Here is a 21,969-nt window from a genome sequence, read left to right as displayed (position 1 = left end):
AAAGATAGTTCCACTTATAAAAATTATTAAAAAAATTTTACAATTTTAAAAATTTTACAAAATGCAAGAATTTTTTAAACTTTAGTTCAAATAAATTTTAACTTTAATTAAAATTCATTTTAATTTTGTTAGCCATTCGGGTCAGTGAGAAGACTATAATCCCTGTATATTCAACGATTAAAGTAAAGTGGCTTTATCAAAATTTGCTTTAACTTTTGAGAATTTTTTGAATATTCTGTTTTTAAATGATTATCCTGCCTAGTCAACACCCCCGGTTCATTACATTTAGCGAACCAACGTGTGGCTGTTCCATCAAAATTTATTTAAGAAATGGCAGATAATTAAAATTTTTATTATCGTAAAAGAACCACACTCTCCTGGATCATTACAGGGGCGCTTAGATAGAAATTGCATGCGTGTGCCAAAGACCCCAGCGCTGGCTCTGGTTGTAGCAAGATTTTCTGCTTAGTTACAAAGTAAATTATACTTGACAAGAACACACTAATAGCTCACCCAAATGAGAGCATGTGAAGTAACTTCATGACTAGGCCATGGTCTATTTCACACTAATGAGCAGTGGCGGCAAGAGACCTGGTATATACCAGGTAGGTCTAGGGGAAGTGATTGGTCTTTAGTGGGGCAGATACATTCACCAGCAATCCCCCCCCCCCAACAATATGGAGCGATTAAGACACTATTCAACAGGGCAAAACTTATTTGTTCCAATGATCAAGCCCTAACCACTGAACTAAATCACATCCTTAACACTTTCTCAGCCATATCCTCCCAAAAAATACTTAAACCAATTATCCACAACCCACCTCTCCCCTTCGCAAAAGAGATTAGTCTAAATCCATCACTATCCCCTACATCCGAGGCACCTCGGAAAAAATCAACAAAATCCTAAAAAAAAATGACTTAACCGTCTGTTACAGACCATATAGAAAATTGGCATCCCTTATCCGCTCCACTAAAGACCAACCACTTCCCCTAGACCTACCTGGTGTATACCAGGTCCCTCGCAGCTGTAAATTGTCCTACTTTGGCCAAACACGCAGGACAGCAAATATCAGAATCTCAGAACACAAGGACTACTTCTGATTTCACCAGTATAGCCACTCTGGGCTTGCAGACCATGCTCTGGATACCCGCCACAGAATAAGGTGGAAGAAAGCCACAGTAATACACTGCAGCAAGTTCAAATATGAAAGACTATTCATGGAATCTGCCTCAGCCCTTAGGAACATGCCAAACCTCAACAAATTTGGATGCATGAGACTGCCTCAAATTTGGGAAATACAGGGTGTTCGGGATAAATTTGACAGTTTCGTAAGGAAAAAGAAAATCTTCTTTGTATCTATTAAATTTAATGAATTGACAAAAAAACATTACAGGCAGAGTTAATTACAATACTATCAACAAGATTTACTCAAAATAACCACCATTAGCATCGATCACAGCTTCAATTCTGCTTCGGAACCTCGAACAAGCTGATGCTACAGTCTCCCTGGGAAGGGCCGCAAAAACTGTTTTAATTTTATCCATTAACTGGGCTTTTGTATTACTGGAAGTGCGATTGGTTTCTTTTTCAACTGCGCCCCATACAAAATAATCCATGGGGTTAAGATCTGGGGAGTTTGGAGGCCAAACATTTGGACTGGTGAAGTCGTAGAAATTTTCAGACAACCATTTTTGACTTTTCCCAGAGGTGTGGCAAGGGGCCGAATCCTGCTGCCATACATACGGCCTACCATTGGCTACCCTTGTTATCCAGGGCTTGACTACAGTTAGCAACTCCACGAACAAAGCCCGAATTCCAATGCCAGGGTTCTTCAACACCTGTTCCTGCAGATTTGCGAGGAATTCTGCTGTACGAACGCAATCAGATCGTCTGCTAGGGATCTTTCTTCTTGCTACATCCTCGTAGTCACCATTGCAAGTCTCTAGTTCATGCCTGATTGTTTTTACTGTATTCAGGGAGCATTGGGCAGCAGTCGTAATATCCTTATTTTGATGGCGGGCACGAATCATCATGATACAAGTTATTCTCTTCCATGATTCAGGTGGGTTCCAGCTATCCATCCTTTCTGACATCTTGTATATGAATGAAGAAGGGTCCAAACTTTTAAATGAAGAGAAGTGTGTGTTAATACATGTAACTTACGGAAAAATATAATTAATTATAAATATGTCAAATTTATCCCGAACACCCTGTATATATCAGAAGAACTTCAGCCCAAAGGCTAATAACGACCAATATAGCCCGCCAGGGGCACATCAGGACTTTAGGAAAACGTAGCTTCCTTGCTTCTTTTCTCATTTGCTGTTATGTAGTACTTGCATGCACCTGTTCTTTATTTTAAGCTCCCATAGAAGGTGGCAATGTGACGTTGCCGAAATATCGGAAAGTATTTATTAAAGTTGTTTTAATTTATATTTCTAGTGCACGCTGTCGAATCCTTAATTATTAGTTATCATGTTTAACCAGCATATAAGCCTTTCAACAAGAATGGATTTACAGTTTTTGGACATCACAATTAAAGTATTTAATTGTGATGTCCATTTAAAGAGATGGAGTAAACACGATAAGCACTACTACTGGTGCAAACTGCATATAAACAACAATTGAACTATGCGATGAACAGCGCTGCATTACGCTAATAGCTTGCATCTCACTATGACGTGCATATGCTTACATGCGTAGCAATATGACACTGTGGTAAACAATGCTGCTTGCATCCTTTGCCCTCCTAAGTGCTACAAGATGGATTTTTATTATTTTTTATACAAAATAGGAGAATTGTATAGGATTGTTGATGATAAAATTAAATATTACAAGCAAATATAAATAAATTAATAAATATATTTATATATCGAGAAAAATTGTGGTGCTGCAGTTCCGCAGTGCCTATGCACGAGCTGCCCCTGCTAATGAGATATCAATAAGGATCAAAACTAGTCTGGATAGTGACCCTTCCCATGATGCATTGTAATATTTTATGTTCTTCTTAGTTTAACCTGTTCCTTAAGCCAAAACTATCCCAATCCACTTCACGTGAATTTTATTATGTTATCCTGCCGATGGCTGCACCATTGTAATATTCTATGTACTTCTTAGTTTAACCTTTTCCTTTATATTTATTCTTATTCTTTATCCTTTAACTCTTATCTTTTCTTTTATCTGTATCTAATTCCTTACTTAACGTTACTTCTTGTCCTCCCTCTTATTCTGCTGCTAGTTAGACCTCGTTTTGAAGATCTATCTAACATGACAGTCCCTGAGCACATTAAGAATTTATTTATCTTAACGACTGCGCCACTTAATTGATATAATTTTTTGTTTGAAAGTCAGGGCGAGAAGACAAAATTTAATCTAACACTTCTGTACAAATTTCTAAAATGCAAGTCGGGGTTCGCTGTTATAATTTACTCCCGCAGGCTCTTTGATATTTTTCGGGATAGTGCATTGACTTAGGAATGAGAACCAGGTAATTATAAAAACAAAACATGTTTATTATCAAGCCAAAGACATAATACAAAGCATAGAGAAAATTTGATTAAATATTAACTTAAATCATACAAAATGCACGTTAAATCATAAATTAACTCGCTCTCTGAACAACATAAACTATAATGCTTTCGCTAGCAGAATGACTTAATCTTGCTTGACATAAAAGTATCTTCTATGGTACAATTTAGCTTATAAGCATGCACAATTATTCTAGGAAGGATATTATACTAAATTCTCTTCCAACACATTCACTACTTGTATAAAACTATTTCAGACATTACTTCAAGCATCTTATGAATTAGACAACTTGAACAAAACAACTTCTTCCCTTATAAAAAATGTTCACATGTAACCCAGTTAACAAATAACCTCTTTCTCTCTATTACGATTTCTAGTTACAATCGTATTACATACTGCAAGCAAAATGAAGGCTTGCTTGTTAACAAAATCTCGAGAGGAAAGTCCGATTTCTTTAGTGAACCACGTGGATACTTTCATCAGGTCAATCCTTGATAATTTTATTTCGACATACACACCAGAATTCTGCCGTGGCTATCCGCAGCCTAGAGCGAGCGGGCGGCGGAAAGAACAATCATCCTTCTACTCCGGAAGGAGCCCTCGTAGGTGAAGAGCCAAGGTTTAAGAGAAAATCAGCTACAGGTCAAAAAAAAAAGCCTTCGACCATGTGCTGTATTGCCCTTTTATTCTATTCTCAGTCCTTTGTTCTACATTCGGAACATCCCAGGATTTGCCACAAGCAACGAATGAACCTACGTCATCGCTGGCTGCTTGACCTTACGATTCTCGTGGCATTCAGCGCTAATCCGGCTTATTTCTTTTTAAGCTCTTAATAACAATTCTAGAGTGCAGGTGCACTTTAACAGCATTTTTACTTTTACAATTTTATATTATTGCAACTAAGTACATGCTTTTATTTTATTATTACAGACAAAATTTATTATAAAATTCTTTAAACAAAAATTATTTCTCATGATATTTTACAGCATGACAATGTGCATGTCCAAAAAGAAGTGTACTCTGTGCATTATGGGATACAAGATTAGTATGATGCAAAGTCTTCATATATAGGTAAATTATCCCACTATAAATGGTTCATGACTTATTTTTCACGGTATTAACAACTCCACGCACTTTTTTCACAAAGATGTTTTATTAACGCTTATATTTCGCTGATTTTCAACTCGGCATCATCATCAGAGCACAACACACTTGTACATGCGATAGTGAGTGAATGAAACAATATAATTACAAAAGATCCAAAGTCCTATTTTCGGCGCCCTCTAACGAGGAAAAAAAAACAGCTATGCAGGAGTTTTTCTTAGGATAACTGTCTCCCAAATTTTTGCAAATGAATGCAACCATATTTGTTAAGGTTGGGAGAATTCTTCAAAGCCGTTTCTGACTCAAAAAATAAACTTTCAAATCTATAACGACTCCTAAATAACACATTCGTTTTCCTCCATCGTGTGAAGGAGTGTCCAAAGCGTTGTCTGCTAGTTCAGATTGCAATAGTAATAGTAGCGAATGTATCTTTCATGTTCTTCCAGGCAGATGTTCACTGATCCTCCTGTTTGCCCATAATAGGCCAAGTCACAGTCACAAGGAACTTCATACACTCCTGGGTGTGCTAAAGGGTAAAGTTTATCCTTAGACGAGTGGATCAGAGTTGCCAGCTTGACATGAGGTTTGAAAGTGGGGCGAAGGCCATGTTTCAACAAAACTTTGGCTATCTTTTCTGATGTACCTCTGATATAAGGAATAGAAATGGTCATGTTGTATTCTTGTGTATTAGGGGAGGGCAGAGTAATGGGCCTATGTAGTATTTTATCTATTTTGTAGGGATTGTAGCCATTGGCTAAGAATGTATGGCACAGATATTGGAGTTCTGTGGTCAGAGCTGTATCGTTAGAACAAATGGCTCTGGTTCTGTGTGTAAGTGTTTTTAAAATGCCGTACTGTTGGACTGAATGATAATGTGATTATTTATGTAGGTATCTTCCTGTGTGTATGTAGGCTTTCTGTAAAGAACAAGATAGTGATCCATCTGAAAGGCGAGTGACTAATGTGTCAAGAAATGGTAAACAGTTATTTCATTCTTTTTCTACTGTGAAGTGGATTTTTGGGTGTTGGCTGTTTAGGTAGGTGACAAACGCATCCAAAGTGTCTTGTTCTTGCGGGCCAGATGGCAAACACATCCTCTACATAGCGTAACCACACTTGTGGCTTGTATGTAGCTGTGGTAAGTACTTTGTTTTCAAAGTGTTCCATGTAAAAATTTGCTAATGGTGGAGAGGGGGGGGGGACTCATAGCAGTACCATTAATCTGTTTGTAGAATTTTCCTCCCCATGTAAAGTAACCTGCATTCATGGTAAATTTAAATAATTCAAAAATATCAGGATGGACTTGATTAAATCAAGAGTGTCTATAAGTGGTATGTTGGTAAATAAGGAGGTGACATCGAAACTAACCATTATGTCTGAATCTTTTAGGATTAGATTTTTAACCAGTGTTTTGAAATGGACTGAATTTTTTACAAAAGTAGAGGGGTTGCCAGTAAGGAGGGCAAGCGACTTGGCTCATTGCCGGGCCAGTTTATATGTGGGACTATCTATGCTGTCGACTATGGGGCATAGGGGAATATTAGTTTTGTGGATTTTTGGTAATTTATAAATACGGGGTGGTTTAACATGAATTGGTTTTATTTTCCTGATGATTTCTTTCGGCCATGATGTCATTTTTTTCAGTAATTTTCGGACTTTTTTTCTTTTGAGACATCATAGAGTCTCGATGTATAATTTGATACGTGGAACTGTCACATAGGAGATCTTGCATTTTTCTGTTATGCTCTTCTTGATTCATGATAACTGTTTCATTTCCTTTATCGACTTTTGTAATAATAATGTTTTTATTATTATATAACTTTTTTAGGGTAGTTATTTGCTTACGTGGCATATTGCTTTTTGGAGGCTTAGCCTTGTTTAGAATACTTGCTATATCTAATCGCGCGTTATTGGCTATTGGTGGCGGAAGATCATGGATACCCCATTCTACTTTCATCATGATTTCTAGTTTAGGAATTTGTTTGGGCGTGACGGCAAAGTTATGTCCTAGACTGAGAGCGTTCTTGGCTTCTTCAGTGAATGTTTCTGACGATAGGTTTACGACCACGTGGTCTCGTTGAGGTTGCGGTCGGGACTTCGTATGTTGGCGCTGTTGTAGGAATTCATATTTCTTTAGGTTTTTGCTTTTTACTTTTGTGAATTCTTTTTTTGCTGCAACTTCGGAGATGTGCTGTAGGACAGTCCACATTTCAGGATTTAACACATTGATTAGCTCTTGTTGTAGAGCTGTGATAGAGCTGTTTAGCTTACTAAGCTCTAAGCGAGTAGCCGTTGATAAATATGATGTGCCTTTGCCGATTGTAACTTTCTTTGAATTTCAGAAAAGATGGAATGATATCACGACATCGTTTAAGGAAGGCTAACCTGTTCAGTTTTCTGAACAATTTCAGTTTCAACTTATCGAAGCATTGCGCTTTGTATACTATATCTTCTCCATGCAGAATCATCAATCTAATCCATGTGGTCGTAAACCTATCGTCGGAAACTCACTGAAGATGCCAAGAACGCTCTCAGTCTAGGACATAACTTTGCTGTCACGCCTAAACAAATTCCTAAACTAGAAATCACGATGAAAGTAGAACGGGTATCCACAATCTTCCGCCAACAATGGCCAATAACATGCGACTAGATATAGCAAGTCACCCACCTCTAATTAGTAACAATTCATTAACAGGTTGGGAGAAACTGTGCAGCCCTCTTGATAATTAAATGGCATTTCATTGGTGGACTAGCACAGACACCTACTCAACTATGCAGTTATAAAGGACCTTCTACTCTTAACATTTGGATCATCAGTGTCTCTGTGTGTGTGTGTGTGCCTCCGTAGCTCAGTCGGTATAGATGAAGCCCTTTGGTGAGAAACACCTGGGTTCAATTCCTGTCCATGACGTGAGGAACCTTTATCTGGTCTTTTTTGATTAAAGGTGAGTTAGCCAGTCTCCGATGGAGGTAGAGGATTTTTTCTCCCAGAAACTCGGGATTTTCGTCCCTTAGAACAGGCAAACCAGCCCTGTGAACACACTGCTACAGTCAAAAAATACAAAAAATACTCCTAACCTAAGAGGCAGTAGAGGATCAGGGGGAACCCCACATAAAATAAAAAGTGCCTCTTCCTCTTTTCAGATGTCCCACCTGTGCCATAGTATGCTCTATATTTTTGCCTACTTTATTCTTCATGTACTGTACATAAAAAAAAAAATAAGACCTTTTCTCAGTGACTACAAGTCCTATCCATAGCTTTGCTGATTCTGATTTCCTCTTTATTTGACAAACTTTGTAGTGTACAATCATCTCAAGCTTCAGGGTAACTATTGCCTGAAACTGATTTCATTAGCATTCTTCAGTTGGGACAAGGACAGTCTTTTGAACTTCAGTGGCACTACCTACATGCAGTCCTTTATTTATTTCCTGCAAAAAGATCTCACTTCATTTTCCTTCACTTAAGATAATATCCATATCTTCAGTTTAGATCAAATTTCTCTTTTTTGGAGATTGACTTGGACCTCTCTCGTCTTTCCTGGCACAAATATATTCCATCTGTAGCTTGTTCATCCTAAAAGAAAAATTCGTGTCCATTTCAACTCAAGACTTTTCTACAACTCTAATGCTGTTTTAGATACTGTTGGAATACTATTCCTACTTTTGGGATGGTACACTGAAAACATCCTAGAAATGTGTGATTCTGATCCAGGAGATGTCAGTTTGGTTATTTGAATTTCTACCTTCCTTCATTTTTTTTTTTTTTTTTTTTTTTCGCAAGCAGCATTCCACTGAACTGGTTACTATCATTCTTTCATTTGCCTGTAAGAATGTAAAAAGCTGCTGGTCAACTTTCATTTACTCTTCATATTATGCTGTAATGGAATAAAGAAGTGCTGAAAATGAATTAAAGGTTTAATGGTTCCATTATTTTGCCTGTATCACAGAGACGCTGTTAGCGATACAGTATAAAATATTGTAATAACACACACATAAACCACATAAGGAATAAGTGGAAAAGAATGAATTCTTAAAGTCCTAAAGAGGAACATCCTCTATGGACACTGGTAGGAAACCTTGTCTGTTGGACAGGTGGTCATTATTGTCCCATATAGTGGGGTGTTTCACATAAGATTTGTTTGATTTTTTTGCAGCAGATCTATTTTTAGATCTGCTGCAAACCAAGTTTTTTCTTGTGTCTTTACTGCATTGAAGCATAGCTTTTCCACATTTGATTCCATGCAAGAGTATCCAAGATATGATCTGCTGCTCACTGACCATAGTTGTACCAACAGATATGGCTTGTGTTCTTCAGGATGGATGATTGCAAATCTTCCAGTTGTCCATAATATGATATGTTGTGAGAAAAGGGAATCATACATATACTAGAAGAACTGTGAGGGGAAGTTTTGATAGTGCAGCATTCCACTGAACTGGTTACTATCATTCTTTCATTTGCCTGTAAGAATGTAAAAAGCTGCTGTCAACATTCATTTACTCTTCATATTATACTGTAATGGCATAAAGAAGCACTGAAAATGAATTAAAGGTTTAATGGTTCCATTATTTTGCCTGTATCACAGAAACGCTGTTAGCGATACAGTATAAAATATTGTAATAACACACTCTTTAATCTGTATAGATTATAGTAAGCTAGTTGATTTCTTTAATCTGTACATTGAGAGGGATGTGGGTTAGAGAGAGGAACAAGTCTTTTTTGCATCATCCCCTTATTCATATAACCAGTTTCATATCCATTCTCATTTTCTCAAATTTATGTAATAGTTACGTAAATTGAAGAAATTTAGTACTAAAGCAAAAACCTTCCTTTACAAAGCCAAACCACTCTTGAGGTACTATTCAGTCTATAATTTGTTATCTCTGTCTTGGAACCTCCTTTATGCAGTGTAAATATTTTTGTCCTCATTTCATTTCAGCTCTTACCATTAGCTGAGACTTAAACAGCCTTGTCAGTGCACTGCCATTTTCTTTGCACATTCTTGAAGTACATGGGCCAGTATCCCATCTAAAGGAAACTCAGCAACTTGCACCTCTGTAGCCACCAAAAAAAATATCATTTATTTTGTGATATTTTTTACTTGCCAGTAATTTCATTTAAATTATTTTTTCTTAACTTAAAAAAAAAAAGGTAAAATCTTTGATAATATTAACACAACTAAATAAAATGAAATGAGAGCATTTCTAGTGATATTGTAAACTCAAAAGTTTCTTTCAGCACTGGCAAGAAATATGTGCATGCAAAAGGTGTCTACTTAAGAGAGAATTAATTTCAGATTCCAAGTTAAACATTTTGGTTTTTCATAGCTTAAATTCCACTATATTTTATCTGAACTTGTACGTGTTTAGTTGCCAGTCACAATTGATAAAAAGATGTTTATTGTTTCCTCTTAAGTAGTTTAGGTTAATTATAATATACTGTTATTTCTTTAATTCTTAATTCCCTAGAGCCAGTGCAGCTATTTATGTATACTGTTATTTAAGAGGCATAAACATTTTTTAAATAAATTCCTTGATTTTTAGCACAAAAATCTTGGTCTTTTGTCAACACTGAGGATAGGTCATGATAATTCTGGCATATCACCTAAATGGATGGTAGAACATGTTCTTGTGAGGAACGAGTGTACAGCAAATACTTATAAGTAAGATTTCTGTCATCATCAGTTAAATATCATATATATAGAATATCTCCTTATGGTTCCTAAAAACAAATTTCTTAAATAGATTTTAGGAAATAAAACTATGAATTTGGAATTATATATATATTTTTCATTTTTTAAAAAGCAATTTATTATGTTATTCTTGTGAAATTTTTTGTCTCCCTTGTGAAGGTATGAAAGCTATTGTATAAGCATCTTAATTATCATTTAACCAACATGGAGTTGTTTAAGTATCATAGCTAGATAATTGAAAAAAGACTTCCACCTAGCCTCCCAACAGAAATACAGAGAACCATCCAGGCCTTTCGATCCAGTGTTCAAGCCTCATGTTCTCATGGTATATTCACTCTTATTAAGTATTCACCTAGATACTGGATAATCAGAATGGGCTACAGCTTGGGACTTACTGAACAAAATTATATTTCGTAGTGAATTAAACCACAAATAAGGATCATAGTACAGAGTACCAAAATCTCATGGATATATATAACATCAGGGAACCAATTCAACAGCAAAAAATCGCCTACTGGAATAAGCTCAAACTCAGCCCCAGATTAAGTATGTTTGTTTCAAATTGAAGATAAGTACAGTCAGTTTAAAAAGTATCACTGAAGTGGAACTTATGGAAGAATTAGATCAGCACTGTAAAGAAGACTAAAATAGGTAAGATACTGTTAAATAATAACTATGAGATTATGTATTCTAGTAACAGTAATCATAGAAAGGAAGGAGCAATTACAGTATTCAAGACTAAACGTAAAGAAAAAAAATTCTTGAATAGTATGCAGTTTCAGGCAGTGTGAAAGCAAATTTCAAATTGGGAGATTAAATGAGACTTGTGTATGCCTATGGTTCCACAGAAGATTGTAATAAGGGGGAAAAAAAACTAGAAAAGGCTATTCATTAAAGAGGACAGCTGACATAAAGGAAAAGCTAGTTCTTTTGATATCTTATCAGCTGAGTAAGAAATGAATACTAGACATGCAGGAAAGTTTTCGAAAAATTTGGAGAAAAGAACAAACTAATAATATTGGTAAGTATATGTAGAATTTCTTTTTAGTACGTAGACTAGTGATTATATAACTATCTTCCAACATAAAGATGCTTATGAATTCAAATGGATAACCATACAAGAAATAAGGAAAGAATTATTGACTATTTATAGCTGATATATTCGCACTGGTTCAGGACAGGGTACACAAGGGATTTGAAATGGGAAAGGATCACCAATTTAGTTATGAGCAAGATAAAAACAAATATGACACTAAACAGAAAAATATGTACAGAAAAGAAAAATATAAAAAAGTTTAAAAGAAAATTAACATCAAGAAGCTTTCAGAGATGAATTGTAGACTCAAATATTAGTGGGAGGGAAGCTCGATTTAAAATGTTGATTGATTCAGCCAGAGAGGTGTGGTTAAGTCGTTTGCAAGGATAGACAAAATCAAATTTCATACTGGACTTATGAAATTAGACAGGTAGTTCTGGAAAAGGAAAAATCGCAACAAAAGGTCTTTCCAGTAAGTCAGCAGAAGACTGGGAAGCATTTAGAAGATAATATTATGAAGGTGGCCAAACGATTTGGAAAGTAGACTATTAAAAGAAAGCTTAGAAATGAAAAAGAGTAATCGAAATTATGATAAAGGTGACATAAAATCTGAAAAGAAGGATATTCTGGTTGGCTGAAGTAATTACTTTTAAAATTTGTTAAATGACATAAATAAATAGAACAGTGCTTGGAAATATTCAAGGGAAATTCATTTAGGAGAACATATCAATACTTGAGCTAAATTTTTTCACTTGGTTATACTATAAATTAAAGATAACAAGAGATTATATATAACTTGGTTTAATCCTTTATCCAAGTGTAAGCAAACAAGTTTGCACCTGAACTATTTTCAGGATTGGAGCAACTTGTATATAGAAGCTTATGACCTCCCATCACTTGCCTTAGTATCCCATAGTGCAAAGCACATATCCTTATGGGTATGTATAATTCTATGCATTATGGGAAAGGTCACTACCAAGACTAGTTTCAACCTTTATTGAAGTCTCGTCAGTGGAAACCAGACCCAGAGGTGATACCAAAGTTGAAGTAATGCAGAAGTCACATTTTCATGTACAAGTTGCCAAAAGTTGTCACACCTTATAACTTCCAACAACTATCTCTAATCCAGAGTATTTTAATAATAAGGTGTGACACCTTTTGGCAACTCATATATGAAAATATGACTTCTGCATTACTTCAACTTTGTTATCACTTCTGGGGTCTAGCTTCCACATCAATCCATTTTGATTTTAGTCTTCCTCTTGGCTGTTTTCCACCATTCTGGCATCAAACACCTGGTTTTTTTATTATTATTTTCTTTTCTTTTCTTTCTGTTTAAATGACCATCCCATCTGGAATAAGCATGCATCCATTTTCTCATTTTGAAATTGCTTTCTTTTCCAGAAGTTTATTTTCATTTTTAATGTTCAGTACTGTATTTATCATTTACAAGTACAATATCTCATTAGTTTTTATCTTCATCTCAGTAACACCAATTTTTCTACGTGATATTTCTTTAATTCTCTGCTAGATTCACCTCTTTTTCATTGATGCTTCTTATGCCTCAATTTTTCATTGAATTTTTAAAGTTTTGACAGTGTCTGACTTTTCATTGTTCATCCTTGTTTAACCAGGCAGTGCTCTATCCACTATGAAATATAATGTTTTTGCATTACATGTCTTTGCTAGTTTAAGCCAATTCAGACAGTTTGGTCAGCTAAGTTCCAAGTTGGCAGCCAGTCCTCATTTGTTTATTATCCAGGTGAATACCTTAGACATTGGGTCAGAAGTCCTGGCAGTTTCTCCATGTTCCTCACTGGTGATGTCTAGAACTCTCCCAAGTTATCTAGCTTGGACATTAACTATCCTATTTTGAAATTAGTCTTGTGGAATTGTCTTTTTTTAAGAACGAGATGGTCAGGGCTTTTGTTCACAGGTCTTGAACATTAAAAAAAAAATCAGCTAATGCCTTTTTATTCTCATATAGGGAGTAGGCAAGGCTGTTTTAGCCCTTTCTAACTTTTGGAGACTGGGGGGGGCAGTTCAATCTCCACCAGTAGCCAATCAGAGATAGTAGCTCAAGACTATCACTAATATCATGGTGTCCATTGAAGAGAGGCGACTGACAAGTGCCACCATATCGTGGTCCCTAATCCTAACACTATATTTGCTGTCTGAAAATAGTGTGGCTTCTACAGTCGATTTTCTTGAGCTTACCAGATGAAAAACCCAAGTTTCCGGAAGAAAAAACCTGCTTGCCTGTGCCAGAGATCAACTAACTCGGGAATCAGTCGAAAATAAGGCTTAATAAAAGTTCCTCTAGTCGGCGACTAGGATCAAACTTCAGGCGACATAGTGCTATGGAAGGCACATGCCATCTCCACTGAGCTACACAGTCTTGAACATATTTTTTTAAAAAAAATTTTATGCATATGGTTCAAGAAAGACTATTCGTGTATTTATTGGTCCTTATAAACAAAAGTGTTTTTTTTTTTTAAAGTAATCTTGGATAATTTTGGAATAACATTGCACTTTCAAGACACTCTTCCAGTGATTAGAGTCGTAATTTCATACCACGTGGTAAAAAAAATTATCACCTAAATGACTTTCACAAACATCCGTGCTCAAACCCACAGTCCATTGATGGGAAAGCAGAGACAGTATCCACTTTGAACAGTCAAGCTAATAGCAAATGCGCTGCCAAGGACCTTGTTTAATAACCGAAACACATCACATGCCTCTAATTTCATCCCATTTAACTAGTACTTGATACATTTTTTCCTTGATTATTTAATTATTTGATTTCTAATTCTTTTATTAAAAAATATTTTCAAAATGTGAATAAACCTATCCACGAATTCTTCTTTTGGGTCTAATAAGCATTGAGATTCGAACCAGTTTTGAAACTTTGATTTATTGTTAGATTTGCCTTTTTTCTTTTTCCTCAGCCTATATCTTTCCCACTGTTGGGTAAAGGCCTCTTCCATACATGGTACTAAATATACTTTTCCATTTAGAATGTGAATTTACATTCTTTATTGTAATGACTTTTCATCTGTGTGAGTTAGCTAATCTCATACAAAAGTGACAGAATTTTTCTTTCCTAGAAACTCAGGTTTTTCATTCTGCAAAATAGACACAGTGGCTAGAGAACATACACAATTATCACACGTGCATACAATATGCTGGCCTCATAGTCTTAGTTACTTCTGTCATAATTCCATCTACAACAAACCATATTGTACTTTAATCATCTTAAAACAATGTAAGAGCAGGCAAAAAAAAAAAAAAAAAAAGTTTGCACATTGAAGCCACAAAAGACAAAATTCTGCCTATCTCTTTGTCTTTTTGGTAGTACTACTGTATTTACTCGAATATAACTCACACTTTTTGTCCAAAAATTAAAGCTAAAAAATCAGGGTGCGAGATATATGCAGGGATTTTCAGAAACTAAAGTTTTCAGAAAAAAAAACTGAAAATGGGTATGACTTACCAAGAATCTTCTATTTGGTGTTGCTACTTCTGGCATCGAGCAATTTCCTTATGTGCATTATCAAACTCATCTGCCCAAATAGTGTTATCTTCTTTCCCATTATTCAAGCAAAAATAACCAGTAATTTACAAGACTTGAGATACTTAATGAACAATCCTTCACGAATGACCAGTGAGAAAGCAGAGCACAAAATGGACAGCAATGTAGGCCAGTAGAGATGGAGCAGCTATGAAGATATTCATATGATCGGTACAGTATTAACAAAAGATTGCACTACAAAACGACAAAGGCAAGCCGACATTTGTTGAGTTGAAATGTTAATTCTCATCAACCGAATTCCATATTATCTCAAAAAATTGCCATAACACATTCACTATATATTTCTTACTTTTAACACATTTACAACAGGGTGGTGTTTTGCCCATTTATCATTCTGACGGAACTTCTCATTACTGGGCTGACTCAAACAAAGTTTAACCCCCCCCCCCAATTGAATTTTATTGCTGGTTGTTTGCATGCTGCTTCTACTTTTGTGATGTCTTAATGACATCGAAAATTTCAAAAATTGGATAATAGTTTTTAGTTAGATACTGTATTTGCTAGTGCAATATATGGTTTTTACTTGAATCTATACAGCATAGTTTCTGTGGGAGAGGACATGTGATTCATTAGTTAGTGCTGTTTTTATCACAGTTGTCTCTAATTGCACTGTTTGAGAAATATATTACACAGACTGTAAATGTCTTTCTACCTTATTCAGTGATACAATAAACTACTTGCTTTTCTTGCATCTGCAGTATGGTTGTTGGGGAAGGTGTGTTGTTTACTGTTGGGAGCAAGTTATTACCGCTCTCATGTGAATGTGTTTAAACTTTTTTTTTTTTCGTGTGCAAGATATATGCAAAACTTTTTAATTTCTTTTTTTGTAAAGTAAAATTAGGGGTGCAAGTTATATTCGAGTAAGTACAGTACATTGTCAAGGCAGCTTTTGAAAAGTAATGTAAGCAGTGTTGATATGTTACTCTATATGCTACTATATATACCTATGTATGCTATCCAAAACTTTTTAGTTTCATTTTGCAAACTTTTTTGTTTTAATTGCAAACAAATAAACCGATAAACATGCACATTCAGAAAGTTCTTGCATAACATCAAATCACATTGCAAGTATAGCAACAGTTATTTGCTTTTTGATCCAAAGGTATCTCTTTTGGTTTATAATAATAGCATTTTTTCTATTTCAAGTGCACAGCATTTAAATGATCCATTATTGTCTGCTATTATTATTATCTCAAAAGCTTTCATTGTCACTCTTATTACATGGTAGAAGGAAATCAACACCTTTCTCCAGAGTCCAGTGAAGGTTTTGGTTGGGCTCTAGAGAATCTCCAGCAAGCAAAGTGGAATGTCACACTGCGAAATGCATTTCCTGTCCAGTAGTCGCCTATGACACAATGGTTAAATGCTTGTGAATGAAGAAATTCCTCATTCGTAGGCATTATAAAACCAATATATTCTGTCCACTATGTCATTTAATATTAGTGTATGCAGAAGATTTAGTGGATTTATTGCTGCTGGTTTTGCCAAAGCTTATCCCCAAATTCAAGACAAAGTATTTTTCCATGACTATCTTAAGAAGAATATATATATATATATATGGCAGGATATTTTCATATTCTGTAACAAGTTTTAGAATATTTGTTAAATTGCTGTTTGAAATCTCAGATTTAATGAAGCATTTAATTGGCATTGTTATTTCAGAATTTATTTACATTGTGTATCATTTCACCTGCACAAACAACATGGCATGTAGTGATCTCATTTCAGATTCATCGTTCACAACCATCTTAATACTTATTATTCATAAATAAAGTTAATTTAAAAAGCCCAGATTTCACAAACCCATTTATTGACTCTAAGCTGTACAGTCTATAAGTCATAAATAATTCAGTATAAGCATTTAGATTTATCAACAATGAAGGTTCATGATTTGCTTAAAGGCATTATGTCGTAATTATTTCTCATTATTTCTGATATGGATATCACAGAATGTTGCTGTGGCACTCTGTGTTCAGGATAATGATATGTAACTTCCAGAGATGGTTTAGAAATCTTCAATTATAATACAGCCTTATGACATATGTCCTTGGGCAGTTCAATTTCATGGCCAGCACAGTCTTTCAATGTAAAGCTTGAGTAAAACTATGATTATTGAGAGATGTGGTAGACAACTTTGCAATGTTGCAGAGATATATACTTTAGTTAGGTGGTTTGGTAAAATGTTGTATGACACTGTTATAGATGTTGGAAAGCATCACTTGCTCTAATTGATGAAATGTCAAGAATTAGGTCACATGATCATTTTGTTTCATGTTACACTTGCAGTTATTACCATTTTCTGAGATTCTAGTCTATCAGAATGCAAATTTTAATTTATAATAATTTAAACATATATCATTTAAATGAATTTTAAAACAGAGATATGTCTTTATTAGATTTCCATGTGGGAGATGGCTTGGAAAAGGAGTTGATGATGGAAGTACAGAACGACTTCTCGTAGGAGAAATGGTTCCTCCTGACATAGATAATGAAGGTTAGGCTTGAAAACAAGAGAGCCTGTAAAGTTTACTTTTATAATAACTCTGCAAAACCAGTGTTTTTTAAAGCTTTCTTTAATAACCTTTAGTAATTATAAATGCTTAAAAGAAGTAGATATTCATCAGTATTATTTTTAAAAAAACACTCATGAATATAATATAAAAGCTCTTCCATCTTTGGTCTGGAAGAATTCTAATGCATTGATGATTCCTCCTGGATATACTTAGGCTAAGGCAAATAATCCTGTCCATACTTTTTTTTTTTTTTTTCCCTGTTGACTTTTGAGGAAGAGTTACAATTTTCATGAGGAATATTTATAATCATTTAAGTTAAGATGTGTGAGTAATTAGTCCTCCAATTTAAACTCAGTGGCATTGAATTCTCCAGGACTGCCATCCTACTGTATCAGAATGCCTTTATATAAATTAAAGATGCCAAGAAATTATATACTTGGCTTAATCCTGTATCCAAGTGTAAGCAAACTAAGTTTGTGTCTGAAGTATTTGCAGGACTGGGACAACTTGTATAAAGAAGCTAAGACTTCGCATCATTTGCCTTAGTATCCCATAATGCATAGCACATCTCCTTGCGTACATGTATAATGCTATGCATTATGGGAAGGGTCACTACCCAGACCACTTTCAACCTTTATTGAGGTGAAAAAGTAAAGGGTTGCTCATCATAGGCCTAGAATAGTTAGTATATAGGGTAAAAGAGAGCCTTGATAGTATTAGGAGAAAAAAAGACAGATAGATAGCATGAGAGAGAGAGAAAAGGCCTCAGCTCTTTTATATCATCATATAGCCAAAGGCTATCAGTTTTCCTTTTTCACCAATCTCATATAGATGAATAACCAAAAAACCAATTGAAACTAAAGCACAAAGATGACTGATACCCAGGTGGTTAACCACCTTAAGTTCGCCTTCCCTGTCTGGGATTGCTCTCCAATCATCCCTGCAATTGACTGTAAGATTACATTGAATTAAGAGAATGGAACTATTATTTAAAAAACCTTTCATAGCAAGAATAGACAGAATTTTATCTCCCTCTGGTGAATATTGATTAATGTAGGTGGTCTACACCATCTATTGATAAATTTGACATCTCCTAGAATGCTTCTTTCTAAATACAAAAAACATCTGACTGAACAATAAAATTTCCACAATACAATGTTATAAAGCATTTGGATGTTATATTTCTGGTTTTCAAATCCATGTTTTTCTCTAACCTTCCATAAATGGTATTTTAATTCATTAATTAATCTAAATTCTCTTCCCATTGCTGACAGATGGTGGGTATTGTAAAAAAAAAATAACCTGTTCTGTTGTAAATAGTGGCATGCCCAACATATTACATAATCTGTTCCAAATACACAGAGCAAGAGGGCAGCTGTAGAATGCATGTTCTACTGTTTCCAGTTGGTAACAGATGTCACCGATTGGATCTCCAATGTTGAAGTACCTCCATTTGATGGCATTGACTGGAAGGCGACAATATGCAATTCTCCAAGCAAGATCCTTCCTGTTAGGCTACCCTTGGAACTTCATCAAGTTATGAAACAAAATATTGTTGTCATTACCCAACTGTGGAACTTCACAGCGAAGGAGATTAAAGATTTCTTTATACCAACTTTTACTTTTTTTTAATGGAAAGAATGTCAATTCCAGAGTGTTTTAGCAGTCTTGGAGTTTAGCACAGAGTGTTGTAGTATTCAGGAACAATCTCAGCTTTTGAACCTTTGTAATCATCAACTCCAAACAGGGGGAAAATGAAAACCCAAGTAGTACCGGAGAAGGTCTGCATATGTGTGATTAGTTTGCAATATTTTATGAATTTTTGAAGCTGTATTGCTTAAATAGCAGAATTTTAAGACTGGAAGTCCAAATCCTCCATGCTTCATTGATGTTGAAGAAATTCCTTTTTAACTTCTTGGTATTGGCTAGACCAAAAAAATTGCAGAGGTTTACTATATAATTGCTTTTCTTCAGCTTCTGTGATGTCTGTAATATTTATTATGTACAACTGAGCAGGAAAGATTATGGTTTTGAGTACTATAGCTTTAGAAGAAAAGAAGAGCGGCCCTATTTTCCAGTCTTCTAACATTTCCAAGTTCTTGGACTGGTAATATTGGGTAAGTGAAGAAGGGAATTCCAAATATAATGAGGGGTTCTCTCTTTGGGATTAGTCCAAAATGAATGCCTCAAGATCCCACTTTCCATACACTTTTAATTTTGTCTTGTCTGCATTAATAATTAATCCACTGCTTTTGTGAAATTTTTCCAAAATACCAAAAAATATATATATGGAATCATTATCCTTCAAAGTTCTGACTACATCATCGGCATATGCCAATACCTTATTTTCCTTTCAACCTTTATTGAAGTCTCTTCAGTGGGAGCCAAACCCAGAGGTTATGCTAAGGTTGAAGTAATGCAGAAGTCATATTTTCATATACGAGTTACCAAAAGGTGTCACACCTTATTATTACATCACTCTGGATTAGAGAAAGTTGTTGGAAGTTTTTTCACTTGGTTATACTATAAATTAAAGATACCAAGAAATTATATACTTAGCTTAATCCTTTATCCAAGCGTAAAGCAAACCAAGTTTGCACCTGAAGTATTTTCAGGACTGAAAAGGACTGAGGGAGGGATCATGTATTATTACATGATCCCTCCCTCGATGAATCTTTGGACTCTCTGGAGGGATCACGTATTAATAATAATAAATATATTGTTTGCTTACACTTGGATATAAAGGCTAAGGATGAAAATCGTTCTTTAAATCTAACAGCTCTTCTTTGTCTTTCATTGACATGTGTAATATTGAAATTTCTTCAATTTCTAATTCATTAATTAATCTTAACAATTCTTCTCTATGATTCAAATTATGACACTGACTAAAGATCACTGGTGAACCATTTTTAACTTCACTTTTCCAAAGTTGAATTTGTACTTTGAATCCACCCAACTTTTTCACTATATGTTAATATATTTTCATGCAACCCTTGCAATTTTCATTTAGGTTCATTCAGACTCACAATGTATGGAAAGCCATTTTTTTGAAGCTAATAATTGTCCTTCAACAAATCTGCAAAGTGAAAATCATTCATAATTTTCTTTTTTTTCTTCAAATTTCCTTTTTAGCTTACTATATTCTTGACAAAGCTCAGCCAGTGCATTTCAGTATGAAACATCAGAGACTCAATGGTGGCTTGAATGTATCAGATTCAATAGTTTGATGACATCATTTAATGTGGAATTTAGATCTACAGAAAAACTTTTACATAGAAGAGCTTCTCTGTCAATAAAGCAATATATTACTTAAATCTCAGGATTTTTAGAAGTAATTCTTGAGGTCTTCGCACTTTCTTGTTATTGAGCAAACTTACACATATTTCTGTAATATCTTATTTGCTTCATTGTATTCATTTACAAGTTTGAATTTCATCCCAGTAGTCTCTTTTGGTACTTCTTTACAGAGATTCTAACTAGTGCTATTAACTGAGCAGTTGATGTAGATTCATCCATTTGTAATTGAAAAGTTTTCTGATTTAATAGTCTTCTGAGTAAGTGTTGTGTCTGTGTCATCAGACACAACACTAATTCAGAATTTTTAATTGTCAATACATCTAATGAGTTATTCAAAAAGCACTTTTATATTTCCTTCACTTCACTTGTTCCAAATGTAACATTGAGATTGCCATGTCGTCTGGTAAAATGAGTGGCTGCAATTTTTTGGGGGCATTTTGGCTTTAGCTATTAATTACACAACCTAACTAGTTATTGATCTGATATGGCAATCTCATAAATGCACTGTTTCTTATTGTGCTTGCTGATACTTAAAAGTTTAAATCTTTTTTCTGTATGTGAGCCAAAACACATGCGTGTGCTTTGGCTGGATAGTTTACCTAGCACCCATTATTTCATAACTTCATAATGGATAATCATGAAGTTATCCATTATGGTAGAAAAATAAATGTTTCTAAATAAAACTATAAAAATTAAATCTACTTAAATATAAAGCACTAGATGAATGATCCTAGGTTCGATTCCTGTCGACGATGTGAGGAGCTTAAGGATCTTTCTCAGCCATAGCCTAGTTAGCCAGTCTTGGGCGTGGACACCAGAGTTTCCTCCCCCCCCCCCCATTTATCTGAGGTTTTTCATCCCACAAGCAGGCAAACCGGCCTTGTGAACACACACGGATAAGTCATGAATATTGCCCTTAGGGGGATACAGCAGAGAAGTGGTGAACCGGCTGTATTAATATGCCAGTAACCCCTCATTAGGAGGGGACGCAACCCATCCTAGATGGATGAGAAGGATAGGATAGATGAATGAATTTAAATTATGTTTAATTATGATTTGTTTTTAAAATTTTTTTTTCTTTAAGCAAACAGTAATTTATTATGAAATTCCATCAAGAATCAGGCTAAAGAAAGATTAACCTTAAAATTGAATTGTAAGATTAAATGATTGAATTCTGATTGAAATCTGATTTTTGTATTTTGTTTAAT

General features: G+C 34.9%; 1 protein-coding gene across 4 annotated transcripts in view; it reads left to right on the top strand.

Moving 5' to 3' along the window:
• The window catches only part of pns (DENN domain containing pinstripe), a 347,031-nt gene that overhangs the window by 274,152 nt on the left and 50,910 nt on the right, over positions 1-21,969 (top strand). For all 4 annotated transcript variants that reach the window (XM_090411700.1, XM_090411683.1, XM_090411692.1 and 1 more), the window contains 2 exons: positions 10,175-10,293; positions 17,348-17,445. In XM_090411700.1, the coding sequence (XP_090267826.1) occupies positions 10,175-10,293; positions 17,348-17,445 (217 nt within the window). The remainder of the gene's footprint in view (positions 1-10,174; positions 10,294-17,347; positions 17,446-21,969) is intronic.

This window comes from Typopeltis vanoorti, chromosome 2 (genome assembly GCF_054136105.1).
Source record: "Typopeltis vanoorti isolate ZY-2024b chromosome 2, IOZ_Tvanoo_1.0, whole genome shotgun sequence".
NCBI lineage: Eukaryota > Metazoa > Arthropoda > Arachnida > Uropygi > Thelyphonidae > Typopeltis > Typopeltis vanoorti.
Note: the sequence above shows the minus strand (reverse complement) of the source record. Positions and strands in the feature narration are given on the sequence as shown.